This window comes from Brachypodium distachyon, chromosome 1 (assembly GCF_000005505.3).
Source record: "Brachypodium distachyon strain Bd21 chromosome 1, Brachypodium_distachyon_v3.0, whole genome shotgun sequence".
NCBI classification, from domain to species: Eukaryota; Viridiplantae; Streptophyta; class Magnoliopsida; order Poales; family Poaceae; genus Brachypodium; species Brachypodium distachyon.
Window position 1 is genome coordinate 51,611,738 of NC_016131.3, and position 19,429 is coordinate 51,631,166.

Here is a 19,429-nt window from a genome sequence, read left to right on the forward strand (position 1 = left end):
CATTTTTATTAAAAAAAGTTGGGTTTAAATGCTCTTTCGATACCTAGGACGTGGAAATTCTGTTTTTCTCACTACTGAAGCATTTTTTTTTCTGTGTTAATTTCACAAATTATGCAATCTTTTCATAACTTTTACAGATTCTATTTGTTATTAATTTTTTGGGTTTAAATGCAGTTAGCGACCGGTAGGTTAGAAGGTCATTTATTGGGGATCCATTTGAAGCTCTCGCCCCTTTTGGCATACCCCTTCGTAACCTTTCCTAACTAAATGACCCCCCCCCCCTCCACCCCGCCCCCGATAAGTTTCTCGCACATAAAGACGTTGAGAAAGAGGCGGAAAACGACAGAGAGCAAAACTACCAGAAATTCTGCCGCCTAGAAGGTGGAAATCAAAGGGGAGACGTCACCCAATTCGCATTTGGTGCTTTCTTCAATCTACCCTCATCATCTCCCTAATACTCCTGTCAGTGGGGAGTAGTTCTCCTCTGGACTTCGGGTCCATTGTAGCACCTTGTATGAAATCTCTCTATGTGTTCTCTTGTTTATCGTCCATATGAGTTGCCTTACATGATTACGACCTACATGATGCAATTGTGACGGTGGATCATGTCTATGATTTGGTCTATGTTACGTTATTATTGTTATGTTGATTTTGAGTTCTCTATAAGTGCATATTCTTTATTCTGCTCTTTATGCTAGATCTGGCCAATCTTACAGGATGGAACATTAGTGGGTACGATGTGTAACTAGAGTGACTTGACTTATGTGATAATACTGCATTGACAGAAAGGGATGAAGCTACATGTGAGTGTTGGCAGTACTTAGTTGTCTCACAAAGTATAAAAAGAGATATCACTTGGCATAGTGGGGATTGATTCTCAATTGCACGCCATCTTTATAAGGCCTTATTTGGTTAAGCCTTACTTGTGGCTTTTGTTTTTGGCTTATAAATGAAAAAAAAAACATCTATTTATGTGCTTTTGGCTTTTGACAGGCTATTATTAAATGATGGTATAACCAAAGGCCAAAGCCAAAAGGACATAACCAAACAAGGCCTTATTAATGCAATATTCTGTGCTTAACACTTTATTTCTTAGTTCTTCTGTGGATGCACATTGCGGGAGAAGGAGTAGTCTTACAATTTTGTGGATATTTGAATCATGTGTGTTTCTTACATGTTTTAGCAATCATGCAAATCAAAGATGTCCTTAAGCTGTTCCTCCTGGAACCACTTAAAAACTGTCTGGAACGAAAACGAAGAAAGATGGGTAAATAAGAATGAAGACAGAAAAAATGGAAAAGGTTGCACTTCAGTAGGCTTCGCACGGACGGGGCAGATTTCTCTCATGTAGAGAATCTTTGATTAGCAGAAATTTAAAGCCAAACAGTTCAGTTCTTGAGGATGCATGAAAATTCTCACGAATCATAGATGCCCGTCAGTTTGAAACTGGCTTTGAGGCAAACATGCCACCCTCAAATGTTGTACGTAGATTTGATGCAATACAAATGCAAGAATTTTGAGGCTTTCTTGCTTCAGCTCTGCTGCAACCCAGCAGGCATCCATGCTACAAAGGCTTGAAAACTACCAAGGGTACATAAATATAAACCAGTTGAGTTTGTATGATTCTCTACTAATGTATTCATCCGGATTTATTTTTTCAGCTTCACACTGATAACAGGCCTTATTGATTGTTCTATTTCCAGTTAATCTGTCTCGAATTCAATAAATAATGCGCTTTGCAATTTGCAAATTCTAGCTGGTCTAGTTCACAAATTCTATTTCGGTGAAAGGCTCCCCAGTATGAAGCTTGAGGGCGACATCACCAACGACCTGCACCAAAAGGCAGAACATAACTCTATAAGTCACTAGGAAAGGTAATAATGTTAAATGGTCACATAAATCAGCCACATTGTCTTCTTTTACATAAGAGGATTTCAATACTTGTATGCCAATAAACTGTCCAATAAGTTCCTTTAGGCCTATTTTTTAGAAGAAACTGATATCCCACGTTACGCATGGTTGAACGAGGGCTCATCACAGTAACTTCGAGACTGAAAGTACAAGCCACATCCCACAGGGAAATTCCTGAGTGCAAGTGGTTCGCTAAGTAGCATGTTAAAAACGGAAACATTTAGTTAATATTCAATGATATAGGTTCTTGTTTAGTGATACTTTTTTAACGAAAAAATAATCCAACGAAAGACTGCATTTTTATGAAAAAAAACCTGTGGTGCTTCTGAATCTAGAGCTCTTTTAACACGACACAATTAACACTGTAATTTATTTATATTGACTTCAAAACTAATATTTATATTGACTTCTAAACTGATCAGGAGTCAAGATAGAACTGCTAGCAAGAAGTACATGATTATTGAAGAGTAATATGTGCATTGCAGAGAAACAAGTGCAGACCTTCGCCATCGTTCTATAAGAATATTCTGTGATTCCGGCAATATGTGGTGTTATAATAACATTTGAGAATTTGAGGATTGGATCCTCTGGATCAAATGGCTCCATCCAAGCAACATCAATGCCCAAACCACCTAAATGACCTGATTCAAGGTGATTAAACACAGCCTTGTAGTCCAGTAGGAGTCCTCTAGCAATATTGATGAGATATGATCCCTACAAAAAAGAGGACAGCTATTAAGAACGGATTTTTTTCTTTGAAGGAATATATATCGACAGCAGTTTAAATGGAAAACACTTCAAAGTTCCAAAAAAACAAAGAATATCCTATATGCCGATTGTGGAAAATATGTCCATATGTGTGCTAATTCTTTTAATAATTATAATAATATGTGTACACAAGGGAAGAATGCTCAAAAAGCAACTATATGCACGGACCTTAGTTCATGAAGGATAATACCACAGGGCCAGGGCGGCTCAGTTGATAGGTGAGACCGTGACAGGAGAGAATAAAAAATAGATCAATTATTTGTCACTACATTAATTCCTACATTGAGGCTTTTTTTTAGGGAATTCCTACATTAAGGCTTAACAACCCAAACTAAGTGTAAGTAATAAACCATTTATCTTATTTCTGCTGGTTTAAATCCAAAAGTACATTACATTTTGCTAATCTGAATAGTAAAGTATGCCATAATGGGTGCCATCTAGGGTCGACTACCCTAGGGGTGTCCATGGGTTGGGTTCAGCCTGCTCAAACCGTCGATTTGACCTGCTCAAATCGTCTGTCTAAGTTTTGCAAAGGCCAGCTTGTAATGGCGTCAAACCCGCTGGTAGGGAATTGGTTAGAGGAAGAACTACCCCGGCAAGAGCAGCACACAGAGGTTGTGTAACTTGTGTTCAGGGGCGGGCCCAGGGCCCGGGCTAGGGGTGCTAAAGCCTGGGTCCGGCCCAGGTACACAAGGAAGCATATGAAGGGTTTTCAGCCTAAATTAAAGTATTCTAAATGGCCCAGCACCCACTTGGCCCATGATAGCCCCCTTTGGGGCTGTTTCTGGGCCCGCCCCTGCTTGTGTTGAGACCATGGCGTGGGCGCGAGACCATGACAGAGATGCCGCCACCAAAGCTGTTGTATGTTGCCGTCGCTCACACCGGCTGCCAGCAGGCTTCCAGTACCCTCTTCCTCTGATTTTGATCCCAGCAATGGAGGGCACTCGAAGCACCACCGCGCCGGCAGTGTGCTCCCGTGACAGCAATCTGCCTAACAAAGTCCAAACTGTGGAAACTGTCTAAACCAAACCGTGTTAAACCTTTGATTTCGGGCTGGGTTGGTTTTTAATCCCAAGCCAGCTAAACCCGTCCATGAACATGCCTCACCAGTCACCAGTCTCATGTGCTGTCTCTGGTGTTGCACACATGAAACTATATGCATACCTTGATTTGTACAACAATGGACACTTATCAAGGCTGAGGACCGTTTGAGGGCGAAGACCTTTATCAGGGCTGAAGATTGCTACTGGTGGTGCCTAGCACCTGTGTAGCATTGTATCCTCAGGTGTTTGCCCTATCTTGGGCTTGTACACAACTCTTTATTCTATCAATGCAATGAGATGCAAAGCTTTTGCATTTTCTTAAATGGACACATAAAAATTGAATGTGCACTATACTTCCACAAACATCATAAAATATTATCGATTTTATATAAAAAAAACTAGAGCAGGAACATGTGTTTTCCTGAAACTGGAGGAGCATGCTACCAAGACCATTTTGGAATTTCCTAATTGTTATCACACTGTGGACATGCATCACCTGGTCACTCAACATTATTATTATAATGCTGCTGTTCAGATTAAAAAAATCTTATGTACATATTTTCTTCTGGTAGGATGAAAGAATGACTTTATTGAAATAGAATTAATAAATCATCTAGGAGATTAAAACAAGAAGATCCAAATCTGCTATGATGCAGACAAGTATGGCAGAGACAAACAAACAAACCTTTTTCAGTGCTGAGAGGAACTTATGATCGACAATTCCAACCTGTAAATTTTGATAGCTTAGTAACCGAAGTCAAATAGTGATTGTCTAGCTGATTTTTTCCATTAAAAAAGAACAGGGAGAAGGATTAACTGATCCACTGTTTAAGGTCATGCAAGTTATAACAATGTCAGCTTCTCGAGCAAGTTCATACATATCTTCTGGGCCACCTTTCTTATCAACAAGCCCATCAACATCTGCATGTCACTTTTTCATTAATGTAAGAGAACAAAAATATTTAATAAGAAAATGATACTGCCACAAACTTCAGCTTACCACATGGTACTGTATTTGATGTCCAATTTCTTTTTGTAGCAAGAATTTTTACTCCAAATGGCCTAAGTCTCTTGGCAACTTCCACACCAATGGATCCGAACCCCAGAATAAGGACCTAGGCAGTAAATACAAGTTGCTACTCAAATGGGATTCTTCCTGTGGAAAGTAGATAACAAATAACTTGTATCTGAAATCAATACCGTTTTTCCGAAAATTGTTTCTCCAACTGGAAGGCCCAAGTCCTTCTGCTTGACAGCAGCATCCATTTCCTTCTGCAAGGTACCCAAACAAGCAAAATGTGAGTGGTCCATCTTAATTAACAAAGGCTAGCTTAGCTTTGTGGAACTAAAACAAGTATCTTCCGAAAGCTAGGAACCTAACTTATTCTGGAACTGAATAAATATTAGTACATTACAATATATGAGTGATGAACCAAGGCTCTAAGATAGAGTCTATTTACCTAATTTTTTGGAGATTATATTAAGTAAAGGATCCACTTGAAACAAAAATTATGTTTAATATGCTCATCATGTATGTGTTCTCAGCTTTGTGCACCCTTGCAAGCCCTCTTATCTCTGACAAGACTGCTTCAGAACACATGTCATTCCACTGTACACATATGTCATTATGTGCTTTTAAGTCCTATGTTACTGAAAACCCCAAAGTGCAGATCATAAACTTAGAGTAGCTAGTTAACTTAAACTATTATGTTTCATGTGCTGCACAATACTCATTATAAACACAGGTAATTTAAAAACCAAGAATCCAGTGCTGCAGAATACTATAGCTAGCTTGCTTCACATTTGCATCACTCATCAACATAATTAGTCTTGGTATGGTGACAAGTTTAGATATTGTACACAGGGCTGGTAAATGGTAAAACATTCTAGTGAGAAAAAGAATGTGGTGAGCATTCATCAAGGGAAGCTCTGAGATATATAGAGCGCTTCCAAAATGATCGAAACTGCTAGTCATACGAGTGATACGACATACTTGCTTCCGAAGAACACCTAGAGTTAGATAGATCGCCATTTCTGCACAAGCGATCGCATTTCCTGTCGTACTTCCAGGTATCCGTGCAACTTTGATTTTGTGTTCTGTAGCAGCATTTATATCAACACCTGTGAAAAATTGTATACTCCAGATAAGAATTAAGAAGAGCTAGTTATCTCAATAGATCGATAAGGCAAGATAACACATTAACACCAGGCATATAATCACCTTCTAAACCAACACCATACTGCATAATGATCTTCATCTTGGTTGCCTTGGCAATTATATCCGAGTCTATACGCCGATTTTTCACTACACACAAATGGTAGTTGTGAATAACTTCGGGCACCTGCTCAAGGTCTACTTCGTCAACCTGAAAAATGCATTGAAATGTGGTCAGACCCACATTATACATGCATCAAGTCACATGTGGCGCACATATAAAACACACACTCAAGATTAAAACGTATTCGTAATCACATACAGTTAACTATTATATTAGAATATCAGGTTTAAGGATTATTTTTTCAGTAATCGAAATGAAGAAATAACAATGAAAAGCTGAGTAGACATACTAATACAAGTAAACAAGGCTGACAAAGCTTTTAAGAATATCAAGCTCTTAGAAATATACTTCCTCCGTTCCTAAATCCTTGTCGTGGCTTTAGTTTAAATTTGTGCTAAAACCACGACAATAATTTAGGAACGAAGGGAGTAGTCATTTATATCAGTAAGAAAAAATTGATAATGCGTATATATTGGATATCTTTGCAGACAACTTTATTAAGTGCAATGGACCAAAAAATTGGAAACTGTACAATGTTGTACCATTGACAAAGAATGTGCATTGTTATGAACACATCGGTGCTGGTCCTTGCATGATCCTTATTCGGCCAGACTGCTCCTCTTGTTGGAATTTGGGAATGAAAATATGTGCTACGTTTCCATTCTTATCAAGGACATGCAGACATCACCTGTATGCTCTCAGAGTCGAGCTATATACTACAATGGCCAAAAGAACTTAAACCAATAGTTATCTGAAGTTCTGAAGATGTCACGGCATCTAGTACAGGTAGTTAATAGAGGACGAAAGTATGGTTATGTGGTATTAGCCTTATAAAAAGGTTATAAGGTTTTACATTCCAATTATATTAAGCCTAATAGTATAAAATCAAATAAAATTAGAGGATGATCAACTATGTTTCACATGCATCACTAACCTGAATAAATGGATAGTTCTGCACATACTCCTTTGTATAAATAGTAGAAGCAGGCCAATAAGGGCCACAGAATAGCACCCGTGTAACATCATTGTGGTCATTATTTCCAATTGGACCAGCCATCTTTGAATAACCTGCATTGGAAATAAGAATGAAAGAAACAACACAGGTTAAAAAAATGCAGGATCAGAGACCGAAAAATTACAGCAGAAATTGCAAAATAATAAATATGTCCATCTATAACCTGAACTTCCATAAATAATTGGTCTCTTGCTGTAAATGTAAGAAAATAAAAGAAATATCTGAACAAGCAACTAACCAATGGACACTCCTAGAGTATTGACTAATTTAAATGGTTAATCTACTGGGACTAATTAATTAGGACATCTCCTATGACTGATGTAATTATTTAATCTTCTAGAACTCCTTGAAATCGATATGCAAGATCGCTGAAAAAAGTACTCCCTCCGTTCCTAAATACTTGTCGTGGTTTTAGTGCAAATTTGCACTAAAACCACGACAAGTATTTAGGAACGGAGGGAGTACATAATAATAGAGTACTTGCTGTCAGATAGGAACTAATTCCAGCCACTTTTTTGCAAAGAAGATCGAGATCTCATCTGCCTTATATTCACTGGATGCTACAAGCAAATCAGGTTAGCAATGAAGTTGGAAAAGAAAAGAAAAAGGCTTTCAAGTGGAGAACGGCAATAAGTTTCAGCAAAAAATCATCAGAAGTAGTATCAAGCTAACTACATTACTGCGCAACAATTCTGATTTTACGTAGTAAAGTGCCAACTGTCAGCACACCGTGCATTTTGGCACCATTAATTCTTACACATCAGACACTTTATCGATACTACTGATTACGAAGTCAACCTCTTCTCATCCTCCCAAAACAATCCAATGTCATCTCGTCAGGACCAATTCGCCGCAATACATCTCAAGACAACCCGAACAGACACCGTCAAAGACTCAAAGAGCCTACCACCCGAAAGCAGCCGCATGATAGCAAACCAATGCTTTCAATTGTAGCCAAGATCAAGCACCAAACATACCGGGAAAAAAACTTAGGAGGCACCCAAGCCAGTAGGGCACCACGAGACAACCGGGGTTACTTAAGCCCAAGAAACATGCAGCACACGGAAGAGGACGGAAAGGATGAGTCGGCCATACCTCGCGCGGAGAAAGGGAGATTGGGGATGAGACGGCGGCCCGCTGCCGCTACGGCGGTGCGAGAGAGTTGGAGTAGCGAAGAGAGTGGGAGTTTGGTTGCTGCGCTGGCCATACATCCAGGAAAGAGACAGCAGATTTGGTTTGGGGATGGTGGGCGTCGCTTTTGGCCGCCGCCGGCCTCATTATATTTTCCTTGACTAATTTCGGTTGTTTTTCTAATTTTTAAAAAAAAAACTGAGTTATGATCTTGGCTACAATTGAAAGCATCGGTTGCTCACTTCGACATTCATGACACTTTCAATCCACATACAACGTCCCAACCTAAAAATTAGGGATGGCCGGTAAAACGTGATGTTCAATTCGTGTGGTTGGCTACAATTGAAATTGTCGAACACGGATTGGACACTGAAATTAGGGATGGCCGATGCTGATGGGTTTTCCCCTATTAGTGGATGGATACGGTACATGATTAATCCTCATGGGGATCACCACGTCACGAATGACCTCCTCAGCGGATATAGTGAGGCGGGCGACGTTCTTGTAGTCCCCAGACTCGAAACCCGCGGAGACCCGGTTAACATACATTGTGTGGCCCGGATCTAGTAAAATTCCTCTAATCGGGTGACCTGCTATCAATTAATCCTGCTAATCAGGTGACTTGACATCAATTTTTCCCAATATATATTATTTATCCTCAAGCAAATCTTCATTTTTACTCTTCTCACCGCCGTGCTAATGATAATTGCTTGTTAGTTTATAGTTGCTTACTCGGGTATGGGAAACTGGTGGGCCTGCTGCACCTGACGGGTGATGGGGATAGGAAAAATTGGTCTCCGAGATGGGGAAACGGGGTGGTTTTTACTGTGTAGGATGGGCAAGAAATGGCAATCCCCGAACGGGGCAGACCCATTCCCACCCCTAACTGAAATGTCGTATGTGCAGTGATTACAAAAGTAAAACGGGAATGTTCAATTCGTCATTCATGACATCATCTCACCTCACTTCATCTACTCCCTTCGTCCAGAAATAAGTGAATTGGATTTGTCACTTATTTGCGAGCGGAGGTAGTATAACAAGCTATTTATGGCTATTAAACTAGTGTATGCTCGAGCGAAGGCAAGTCGTTCAGTTGCTAACTCCTGATTCTGAAAACATGCTGGCTGCGGCTGAAGTGCTAGTTGTGGCTACTAAACTAGTGTATGCTGGAAATTGACTACTACTTCCTCCGTCCAAATTCTTGTCATCGTTTTTTCTTAAAATCACAACAAGAATTTAAAAATGGAGAGAGTAATGTACAACTTGAAACGCTAGTGCACGGCTGAAGTGACGAGTGCTATACGGTTGAAACGCAAAACATTCTAGGTCACACATTCTCAGACACTATGATTTACATATTAATAATGCATAATTCAAATTTGATTTACCAAAAATCCAACCATTAAAGCTAACAAAAGGATGATTAATTCAATATAGTTCAAGGTGGACTCTTGTCTCCTCTTCGAGACATGAGTAAATTGCTCTTTAAATCGGATGCAGTGCTTCAATAGTTCAATTGCCACCTCATAACATCTTCTTGTAAATCTTGCAACGATAAGTACTTTGTTTTCAGGATTGGGCTTGGATTTTGCTATTTGTGTCATCTTCTACTGCATTTTGTGACCTATAAAAGAAATTGCACTCGACTGTGGCAATAAGTTTAGGGGTCGCGAAAAGTCAAGTGGCCCCACAGCAGACAAGGAGAGCGGCCTGATTAGTCGGATACTAGTCTCGGCTAATCAAGCCAAGTCAAGCTTAGTAACTAGGGGGATTTAGCGGAGAGCAAAAGAGGCAAGGAGGAGGTTGTGCTAGAGGGGAATCTCCATTGCACAACGTTGTGGTGCTGGAGCTTGAAAGAGAGGTCAGGATGGTGAGAAGGAAGGTCATGGTGGCTGGAGCTCGGGAGTGATAGATGGCAAAGTTGCCGCCTTGAGAGGAAGAAGAAGTCCAAGTCATTGGTCAAATATTGAGGGTAAATGAATGCCTGGTTCATTTAGAAACCTTAGCTTCCATGAAGTCATCCAGACCGCCAAACCATTCGTCAAGATCAAAGAGTTGTGAAGTACTAGCATGAGGCCAATTCTAGCACCAGCAACTCTAAGTTCTCCATCCTTATGCTTTCTCCCCCTCTCCCCCATACACCAATGGTGGAGCCACCACTGGAACGCTCTTCTCTCCCTCCTCGCGCCTTCTTCTCTTTCCCCACAATGGTGGAGCCGTCACTGCAACTCTCTTCCCTTCCTCTACACGTCTTTGTCTCTTTCCCCACATACCGGCATGGTGGTGTAGATCAATAGTCCTTTCCTTGTCAGAGAAAGGAAATCTCCCCGAAATAATTGTTGTCTATGAGTCCAATCACGAGGCTCAAAGTTTCTAACCACTTGACTAGTCGGAGCAAGTCATGGTTCTAACCGACGAGTCGCCTGACTTGCTCAGCTAGTCTAGTCGCAGCAGCAAGCCGCCGTCACTTCACCGCCTAGTGGACTAGCCGGCGATTCAAAAACCATGGTCCCACATGTCAATAGACAAGAATAATATCGACTCATCTCATTTGAGAGTCCCTCTCAAATCATGTCGCCATTATTGTCGCCATTATCTCAATAGTGTGTATGACTCACTCTGAATCTCTCTCAACTTAATGATAAGACACTATTACCTCCGTCCAACAATAAGGGGCGTATTAGTTTTCGTTTGACCAATGCTTTGGCTATAAATTACTTTATTAATAAATAATTATATGACATAGATTCATATCCATTATATTCCTACTCAAGGATATTTACTTATGGTTATGATTTTGATCACATTAGTCACATATTCATGAAGTAACTTGTGGTCAAAGGATTGGTCAACTAAAATTTAATATGCCTCTTATTGTTGGACGGAGTGAGTACTTTTAAGTAAAAAAATGAATTATTGCTAACTTTTCATGACACCGCGTTTACAATTTTCTGCAAGTGCTTAGATACAAAGTTACCACGGTCCAGTCCGGGAATAATCAAAGTTTTCATTCATAGTCTAAATTTTACCACTCCTTAGTTTCTTGGCTAAAAAGAAAAACCACGTGGACAAGAATCACGAGAAAACACCCGGGCACTAGTGGTAGCAGCCAAGCACCACCGCACCATTTCCATTTCTTGCAGTGCAGGAAAGAACCAACGCCCCGCTACCCCCTCCCGACACCGTTCGCTACATATCCTACGGCCCCTATCGCGCCGCTCGACTCCTCAAGACCACAGCTAGCTCCGCTGTCCTTCTTCTCCTCCTCAAGAAAACCTCCAAAACCCTAGCATCCGCCGCCCACGCTGCAGGCCTGCAGCACCGGCGCATCCTCTTGCCCCTCTCCACCACCTGCTCCGTTTCCGGCGACCCGAGGAGCTGCGGCGATGAACGTCAAGGGTGCAGCCCGGGTGCCGGTTCCGCCGGCGGGCGCGGGCGCACTGGCCAAGGTGCTGCTGCTGGGCGGCGCCGCCGTCTACGCCGCCACGAACAGCTTCTACAACGTCGAGGGTGGCCACCGCGCAATCGTCTTCAACCGCATCCAGGGCATCAAGGACAGGGTACGGACTCTCGTCTCTCTCTCTCTCTGTCCAGTGCCCACCTCCCTCGCTCTACTTCGATGTGTAGTGTGCTTGGAGCGTGGTAAGTTGGGGAAATGTGGTTTGAAGTGCTGTGTGGAGATGCCTTCCTGCCTAGATGACAATTTTGAGCTAATTTAGTCAAGTTTCTGGGCAGTTGCGGTAAATCTAAGCTAATGCTGCGTGGAGATGGCTTCCTGCCTAGATGATAATTTTGAGCTAATTTAGTCAAGTTTCTGGGCAGTTGCGGTAAATCTAAGCTAATTATGTAACTATGCTTACATACCACGAGGTGTCACAACCATATCAGAAATTCAGAATAACATATTTGCAGTGTTGTCGGATCCATGTGTATGAACTCCGCTTTGGCTGTGTCGACAGTTATGTAATATCTTTGTGTCGGTTACTTGTAGATGTTTCAGAACTGCCAGCTAGTCTTATTGAATTAATTTCTGCGGTGGCACCATAAGGAAAGTTCATGATTCTCGTCTAGCTGAGAACTTGCAGATATTATATTTTCATTTATTTCTGTTATTTTGTTGGAACTAAGTAACAATTTACTGTGGGCAAGTGCAGCCATTCCTTTGTGCATGATAAAAAACATGTTCGAGAAATGTTAGTTTCTTATAGTTGCTTCACAGAAGTGTTAGTTTCTTATTTTATTCTGTCGTTGTTTCTTATTTCGATGGAAGAAAGCAAATTGCTGCTTTATCATTTTATAGAGAAGTGTCAAATTGGTCAGAACACCGTATCTCCCTATTCTTGTTCACCGTATGAATTTTATATGTGCTTTGAAGTGCCTACTCGCTTTTTCATCGTCTGAGATAAGATGATTCTTGATATGTTGTCATGAATTGCTAATGATATATTCCCTCTGTTCCGAAAAGGAAGGCGTGTAAGTTTTTGTTCTAAGTTTCGAAAAGTAGGGTGCGCTCTCCTTTTCTCCCCCAGCCTGCCCAATATGTCCCTGCTTTTCAGCACCCCTCTAACCCATCTCCTCGATTCTCTCCCGACTTTTCTTCTTCCCAATCTGCCAAGCTAACAACGCCTCTCCTCCTTCCCAATTCACCAGCAGCGCTCGCCTTCGTCCACCTTGGCAACGGCGAGCGTGCTGCTCATTGGCGTGTCCGCCGGCGTTATCCTCTTCAGCGTGGACCACGGCTTCCATCGCTGGTACATCGCACTCGCAGCCAGTGGTCCCAGCCCAATGCGTCCACGCCCGCCGAGACCTGCGTGAAGTTTCCACGGCCGGCAAGTATGAGCCGTGTGTTGAGTTTCCTTCCCGCGGCTAGCTTGCTCCAGCAGGCCTTGAACCAGGCGACAGCAAAGAGGCGAGAAGTTTCTGCAGCCGGCTGCCAATGTATCAATTCATTGCCACACCCAGCACGATGCTCACTGACGTCCAGCTCCGCGTGATCCTCGCCACCGCCTGACGTGCTGATGCAGCTCGGCATGCTCTTCGTTTGCATGTCTGTGTTTTCGCAGGCCTGGTTCGCCGGCGTGGAGAGCTGACTCCCCTGGCTGTGCTACAATGCACGCGTAGCCAATGGAGAGACTCGTTCTGCTCGTGGATTGGCCCAATTGAGTGGGCAAGCACATAACTCGAACAAACTGCATTTGAGGACTGCACAACACCTGGTGGGGCCGGTGTGAATTGCTGGAGAGCTATTCGCTTGCAGGACTAGACAGCACGGGCAGTGCAAGCAGCTGGCATACCAAAGTCCGCGTATGACCAGGGGCAAAACTGGTATAAATGCATTCGGGACACACTGGCTTGGTCTCTGTGCAACAAGTTATACGCCCTCTTTTCTGGAATGGAGGGAGTATTGTTTTTTGTACATGCTATTTGTCTATGACATTCATGTTGCAATAAATAAGATATTTTAATTGCAAAGAAAGATAATTTGTGTGAGCATTATCTCTGTGTTCCTCTGCTATCAGTCATTCTGAAGGCAGAAATGTGTTGTCTTGGCTTTTGGTGCACTTAAAATGAACCAATGTTTGGCTTTACCGCTTGCTGATTATTTATGTAAAGTTGCTATGTCAATACTTTGTATTGCTAGACTACCTATTCTTTCATAGCGACTATATTTCCCCCATGATGGTATGACACAAGTAACAAGTTAGCCTTCATTTCTGTCCTGTGTTGAAGGAAGAAAACAGGGATGGGTTAAATCAATGTACGTCACTTGGGTTGTGTAAATTTCCTTGTTAGTGTTTAAACAGAGCATTTCCTGATTATTAATACTTTGTACCAAGTCAATCACTAAAGATCTTTTGAAATGAGAATGTAATGCAACTTGTAAGCAAGATGTGCATAGCTTAGTCATTAGAGTTGTTGATCACAGTTACCAAGAAGGAAATTGTCAATCCTTTCTCCCCTTGGTGAAAAACTAGCTGAATTCCCCTGCTGGAGGAATAGAATACACCTTTTTTTTTGCTTGAAGAGGAATAGAATACACCTGATCAGGTGCCCATCAATCTCCACACCACTAATGGTTACCAAAACTGGGTTAGACTTGATCTCCACCAGAAGTAATTTGCCATTTGGTTCTGGCTGTTAAAAACTTAAAATTATGTAATAACCCACAATTAATTTGTCAGATTTTGCTATTTGGAATATTTAAATGCTTTGTGCACATGGGAACTTGCAGGGATAATGAAACATGCTCATCATGCATCCGTTTCAGTTCGTATAGAGATATAGCAATCCTGCAAAGTAGTTCATATTGTCTTAAAATATGTGACTGAACAATTACCTAACTTATATCTTACTAATTCACACGGTTACACCACGTCCATCCAGGTATACCCTGAAGGCACACACTTCATGATTCCATGGTTTGAAAGGCCAACCATTTATGATGTCCGTGCTCGACCCAATCTTGTCGAGAGTACTTCGGGAAGCAAGGATCTCCAGATGGTAAATACCATTCCTTTTGTCCTCTGTATTTATTTTTCTGATTTCTTTGTTCGGTATCTGTGCCAATCTGTTTATTTGCTCTTTGACATGCATGCTGTTTTGTTGCTTGGTGATTGCATGGTCAAACTGAACTGAAACTTGGGCTAACAAATATGTTGCATGCTTAATCCATGGATGATCCTACTAAAGCCTTTATTGAACTGATGCAAACTATAGTCAAACTGAACTGAAACTTGGGCTAACAAATACTCCCTCCGTCCCAAATTAACTGTCGTGGATTTAAATCCATGACAGTTATTTTGGGACGGAGGGAGTATGTTGCATGCTTATTCCGTTGACGATCGTACGAAAGCTTTTCTTGAACTGATGTAAACTATATAAACTTTCAGCTCTATTGGCTTTGCAATTTAGGTTGTCAGCTCTAGTGGCTTTGTTAATTTGTTTTATACTTTCATTGTTAATGACTAAGGATGTTTCATTAACTGCTATAAATTAATCTGAATGGATATCTTCTTTTTTTTCTGTTTACTGAACCAACTAGTTTCCTCAGATGGTATCTGTGGTGTTCTATCCTGTCATTATATGAATGAAGCATTTTGTTACATGTTGTACATATGTTCGTTTATCTGTCTATATCTGTATTTACTTTTGCTATGTTAATGACTTTTTGGAGTGTTCATAAGGTGGTGCTGCTAGTGCTCTTCCTACAATGGATTAAATTAGAATTCATTTACCTTATTTACTGAGGCCTATAGATGTTGGATAGTGATGTCGAGTGAGTATTATTTTGAATAGGTCGTTTTACTGCTTTGCAAAAGCAATTGTCTAGTGTGCTAAAAATTGATAATCCCTAAAGTTCAGTAATCCCTTTTTGCCTTGTGAAAAATGTATTCTACAGAAACCGATATATTGATTGTCCCTTTTTTTGGTTTTATCATAATATTATTCCTCTAGTAAGGGATACTTTAGATTTGCTATGACTTTTTTCCATGGCGATTGTATATTTGCGAGTGGTTGAAGCTACATTTGTCATGTGAAGTTCATGCCATGTGCTTTTGCATTCAGAGTTTCTTTTGCTGCTTGTCTGGATGGTAGAAAACATGCATTATTCTAATAGTACTTTTTATGAACTTGCATCTATTTGGGCAGGTGAAAATTGGCCTGCGTGTTCTTACAAGGCCCATGCCAGAGAAGCTACCAACTATCTACAGGACTCTGGGAGAGAACTACAATGAGAGGGTTTTACCTTCAATCATCCATGAAACGCTGAAAGCTGTAGTTGCTCAATACAATGCTAGTCAGCTAATCACACAGAGAGAGGTATGATTCATCTAATGCATTGTATGGGCACACTTATATTTGGCAGAAGATATTGCTTTGCTAATTCATTGCTCCTTCTCCCACCAATTTTAGACTGTGAGTAGGGAGATTAGGAAGATACTGACAGAGAGAGCAAGGAACTTTAACATTGCCCTCGATGATGTGTCCATTACAAGCCTGAGCTTTGGAAAGGAGTTTACTCATGCCATTGAAGCCAAGCAGGTCGCTGCTCAAGAGGCTGAGCGTGCCAAGTTCATTGTTGAGAAAGCAGAGCAGGATAAGAGAAGTGCAATTATCAGGGCACAGGTAAGAGATATGTCTTCTATAAGCTTGGACACTGTGCCATCTGCAAATAGTTAGAAGGAATAAAAAGACAAGCAGTTATGGACAATTTTTGGCGACATGCTGGACTGGGAGATAACCAAACTCTATTGTTTCCATGTTACATCTGTGTTTTTGTTGCTTGTCTTGACAATACATGCAGGGGAGGCACAATTGACAGTAGCCTTACTTCACAATGGTTGAGTTTTATCTCTAAAACATGGGTGCTTTTCTTCTCTTTTTGTCAACAGGGTGAGGCTAAAAGTGCAGAGCTGATTGGTCAAGCCATTGCAAACAACCCTGCTTTCGTTGCTCTCAGGCATATTGAAGCTGCCAGGGAGATCTCTCACACAATCGCCTCCTCGGCCAACAAGGTGTTCCTCGACTCCAACGATTTGCTGCTCAACCTCCAGCAGCTAAACATGTTGGGAAACAAGCAGAAGAAATGATGTCGCTCTTTCGCTGAGTTCTGAGTTAGCGGATCTGAAGGTAAAAAGCATTGCGAACAAAAGTTGTTCCTTGATGTATTGTTTCTTTCAGATACAAAACTATGTGCGCGAGTGAAACATGCAAACAGCAGGCAAACGTTGTGGGAATTGAGAGTGGACTGGCAGCTTTTATTTGACTGTGTATTGACCAAGTTCAATAAGGAATACATTGTGTTTTGAAGATCCTGGTGTTTTATCATTGTTAGGTTGCTGTAGCTTTAGAAATGCGCTTGCTACATTGCCAACAGGACATGTTATTGATATGCTGGACCGAGATTTCACTTGCAAAAAGATGAGTAGCACTTGCTACATTGCTGATTGAAAGCAAGGTATTTTGTATCAAAAAGAAGTTGAATCATTTTTATCCTTATCTTTTCCAACCGTTTGTTTGCTGGACTAGTTTTGTGAAAGTAAGGTATTTTGTATCAAAAAGAAGTTGAATCATTTTTTCCCTTATCTTGTCCAACCGTTTGTTTGCTGGACTAGTTTTGTCGAAACAGTTGCTTGTGCGAATTACGTTATTGGCTGGATGTTCGACCTGCACACTGCGTGAGACTGCTGTTACGCAGTGCAGCAGAAAGGTAAATTTGATACCAGAGCTGCGTTGGATTGTTTGAAATATATATCAGACATTTATTCATTTGAAAAATAATCTGACGTTTCCAGTCTTGTTTGGTTAGGCAGTTAGGCTTAAATGTGCATATAAGTAGATGCTTTGTGTTACTTTTTGCTTATACCATCATCTAACAATATCAAGTCAGAAGCTAAAATATAAAGCCAAGAAAAAAAATGTGCTTTTGTGACTTGTAAGCCAAAAGTAAAAAACCACATTCAAACTTAACCAAGCGGGGCTACAAATTAATAATCGTCTACATATTTAGATGATTAGTAATAAACCACGTGTTCATCAAGTAGACATCACCAATTAGCCGAGTTACGGCCTACCAAATTAGTAAGATGAATCCCTTTATGTGATGATACATCCATGGAGGAGGATTCGCCGTCCGCCACATGAGAGTAGCTTTAGCTAAGCTAGGAAGAAGAGGGCGGCTTGCGAGTGCAGGCACGGAGGCCGCTAAGCATCAGGGACACCACGCGCTTGGCAGCTTTCCTGCATCCATAGGCATCATCAGACTGCCTGCGCCTGGGCTGAGAAGAAGAAGATGCAGCCGCAGAAGAGCCGCCGCGGGCAGCAGTCGGATCAGGACCGCTCGTCCTCGCGGGCTTTTTGTTCCGGCACTTGCTGACCGCGTGGGCGACGACACGGCGGGTCTTGTCCATGATCGTCTTCTTCTTCTTCTTCTTGCTCGCGCCACCGCCATCGTCGTCGTCGGCCAATTGCAAGGAGTAGCTCTTGAGGTAGACGTGCCTCATGTGGCGCGCGCCGCCGTCGTCGGCGTCCCCGCGGCCGGGCGTCTTGTCGGCGATGGAGCGCAGGAACTCGGCGTCGGAGGCCGGCCCGTAGCGGCGGCGGGGGCGGCGCACGTGCGCGCCCTCGGCGCACGACACGGCGGCGAGCTGCTTGCACGGCAGCATCCTCCTCTGTTATGCTTGGCTGCTGAATGCTGATCGATGGAGTTTGTTAATTGTCTTGTGCTGTCTTGTGCTGCCGCTGGTTTGATCGGAGCCACGGAGTACTACTGCACCTGTGTTAGTTGGAGCTGGAGTAGTTGCATGTCAGTTAGCTTTAATTGAACTTGCATTGGGAGGGGCGGCTGAAAAGATGAAGATAACGCGCGCGGCGATATGTATTGTTCTCCTACAAGACTACAAGTACGCCCGTGTAGTGTAGGTAGCTAGCCAGCTAGCTAGGGGTGGTAGCGGCATGTCCTTTTCTTTTCGTTAAAGAAATCTACGACCCAGCCGGCAATTTTGGTTCCAACAAGTTTCAGAGGAGTACCTAGCTAGGTTGTTTCAAATTCATTTGCAGATCAGTCAGTTTGTAACCAAATATAGCCCAAAATTAAAAGTTTCAACATAACAACGTATTAAAATGTTTTCCAATCATTTCGAAGATCAAATCCATGACAAACAAAAGATACGAGGCATAACTGAAGCACTGGAGGTGACGCCGCTGGTCATAACCTGGAGGAAAGGCGGTCTGTTGCGAGTTGGAGGAAGGAGTCGTTGCCACCGTTGCCGGTCACGAGCTTCGAGGATTTGCCGCCTCCGCCCTCATGGTGAAACCGGTTAGGTCTGAGAGACTAGGCTGGGAGATTTTGAGCATGATCTTTAGTATACTATATATTTGAATTTTGGATGCTATAATATTTAGCGACGCTATAGCATATAATGTTTAGCGTCATTTAGCGTGCTAATATAGCGAGAATTGCGGCATAGCGAGAAAAACTGATTAAACGTAACGTCGAATATTCAAATACGCTATAGCAAGGAAATAGCACGCTATTTATAACCATAATCCCGACGTTCCAAACAGGTTTAGGCGTACAGTGCAAATTGGTTGTCTAGATATGCATGTGCAATTAACGTTGTACATGTTGAATTTCAAGTATAGGATCATATATCTGCACGTGAGGAGTAACAAAATGACAAGGGATGATTGATTGAGCCTGGTGGGTGTAGATTGTGTTGGAGTACCCATGCGCCCATGGATCGAGTCCACATCGTGGTGACCATTCATCATTAATTGGC

The 19,429-nt window shown here is 41.9% G+C and overlaps 2 protein-coding genes across 2 annotated transcripts; one reads left to right on the plus strand and one right to left on the minus strand.

The window, feature by feature from the left end:
* Positions 1 to 1,362: 1,362 nt before the first annotated feature.
* LOC100835352 (hydroxypyruvate reductase) lies at positions 1,363 to 8,271 on the minus strand. Its single transcript, XM_003557270.3, has 10 exons — positions 8,112 to 8,271; positions 6,936 to 7,069; positions 5,944 to 6,088; positions 5,716 to 5,843; positions 4,923 to 4,994; positions 4,723 to 4,837; positions 4,540 to 4,643; positions 4,408 to 4,449; positions 2,413 to 2,625; positions 1,363 to 1,830 (listed from the first exon to the last, which is right to left on the minus strand). Exons 1-10 carry the CDS (start codon positions 8,221 to 8,223, stop codon positions 1,762 to 1,764), a joined length of 1,134 nt encoding a protein of 377 aa, XP_003557318.1. The 5' UTR covers positions 8,224 to 8,271; the 3' UTR covers positions 1,363 to 1,761.
* A 3,089-nt stretch (positions 8,272 to 11,360) lies between these two features.
* On the plus strand, positions 11,361 to 17,068 carry LOC100835660 (prohibitin-2, mitochondrial). The gene is made up of 5 exons (XM_003557271.4): positions 11,361 to 11,707; positions 14,532 to 14,648; positions 15,798 to 15,968; positions 16,062 to 16,274; positions 16,541 to 17,068. The coding sequence occupies exons 1-5, from the start codon at positions 11,534 to 11,536 to the stop codon at positions 16,736 to 16,738; spliced, it is 873 nt and encodes a 290-aa protein (XP_003557319.1). The 5' UTR covers positions 11,361 to 11,533; the 3' UTR covers positions 16,739 to 17,068.
* Positions 17,069 to 19,429: the final 2,361 nt, after the last annotated feature.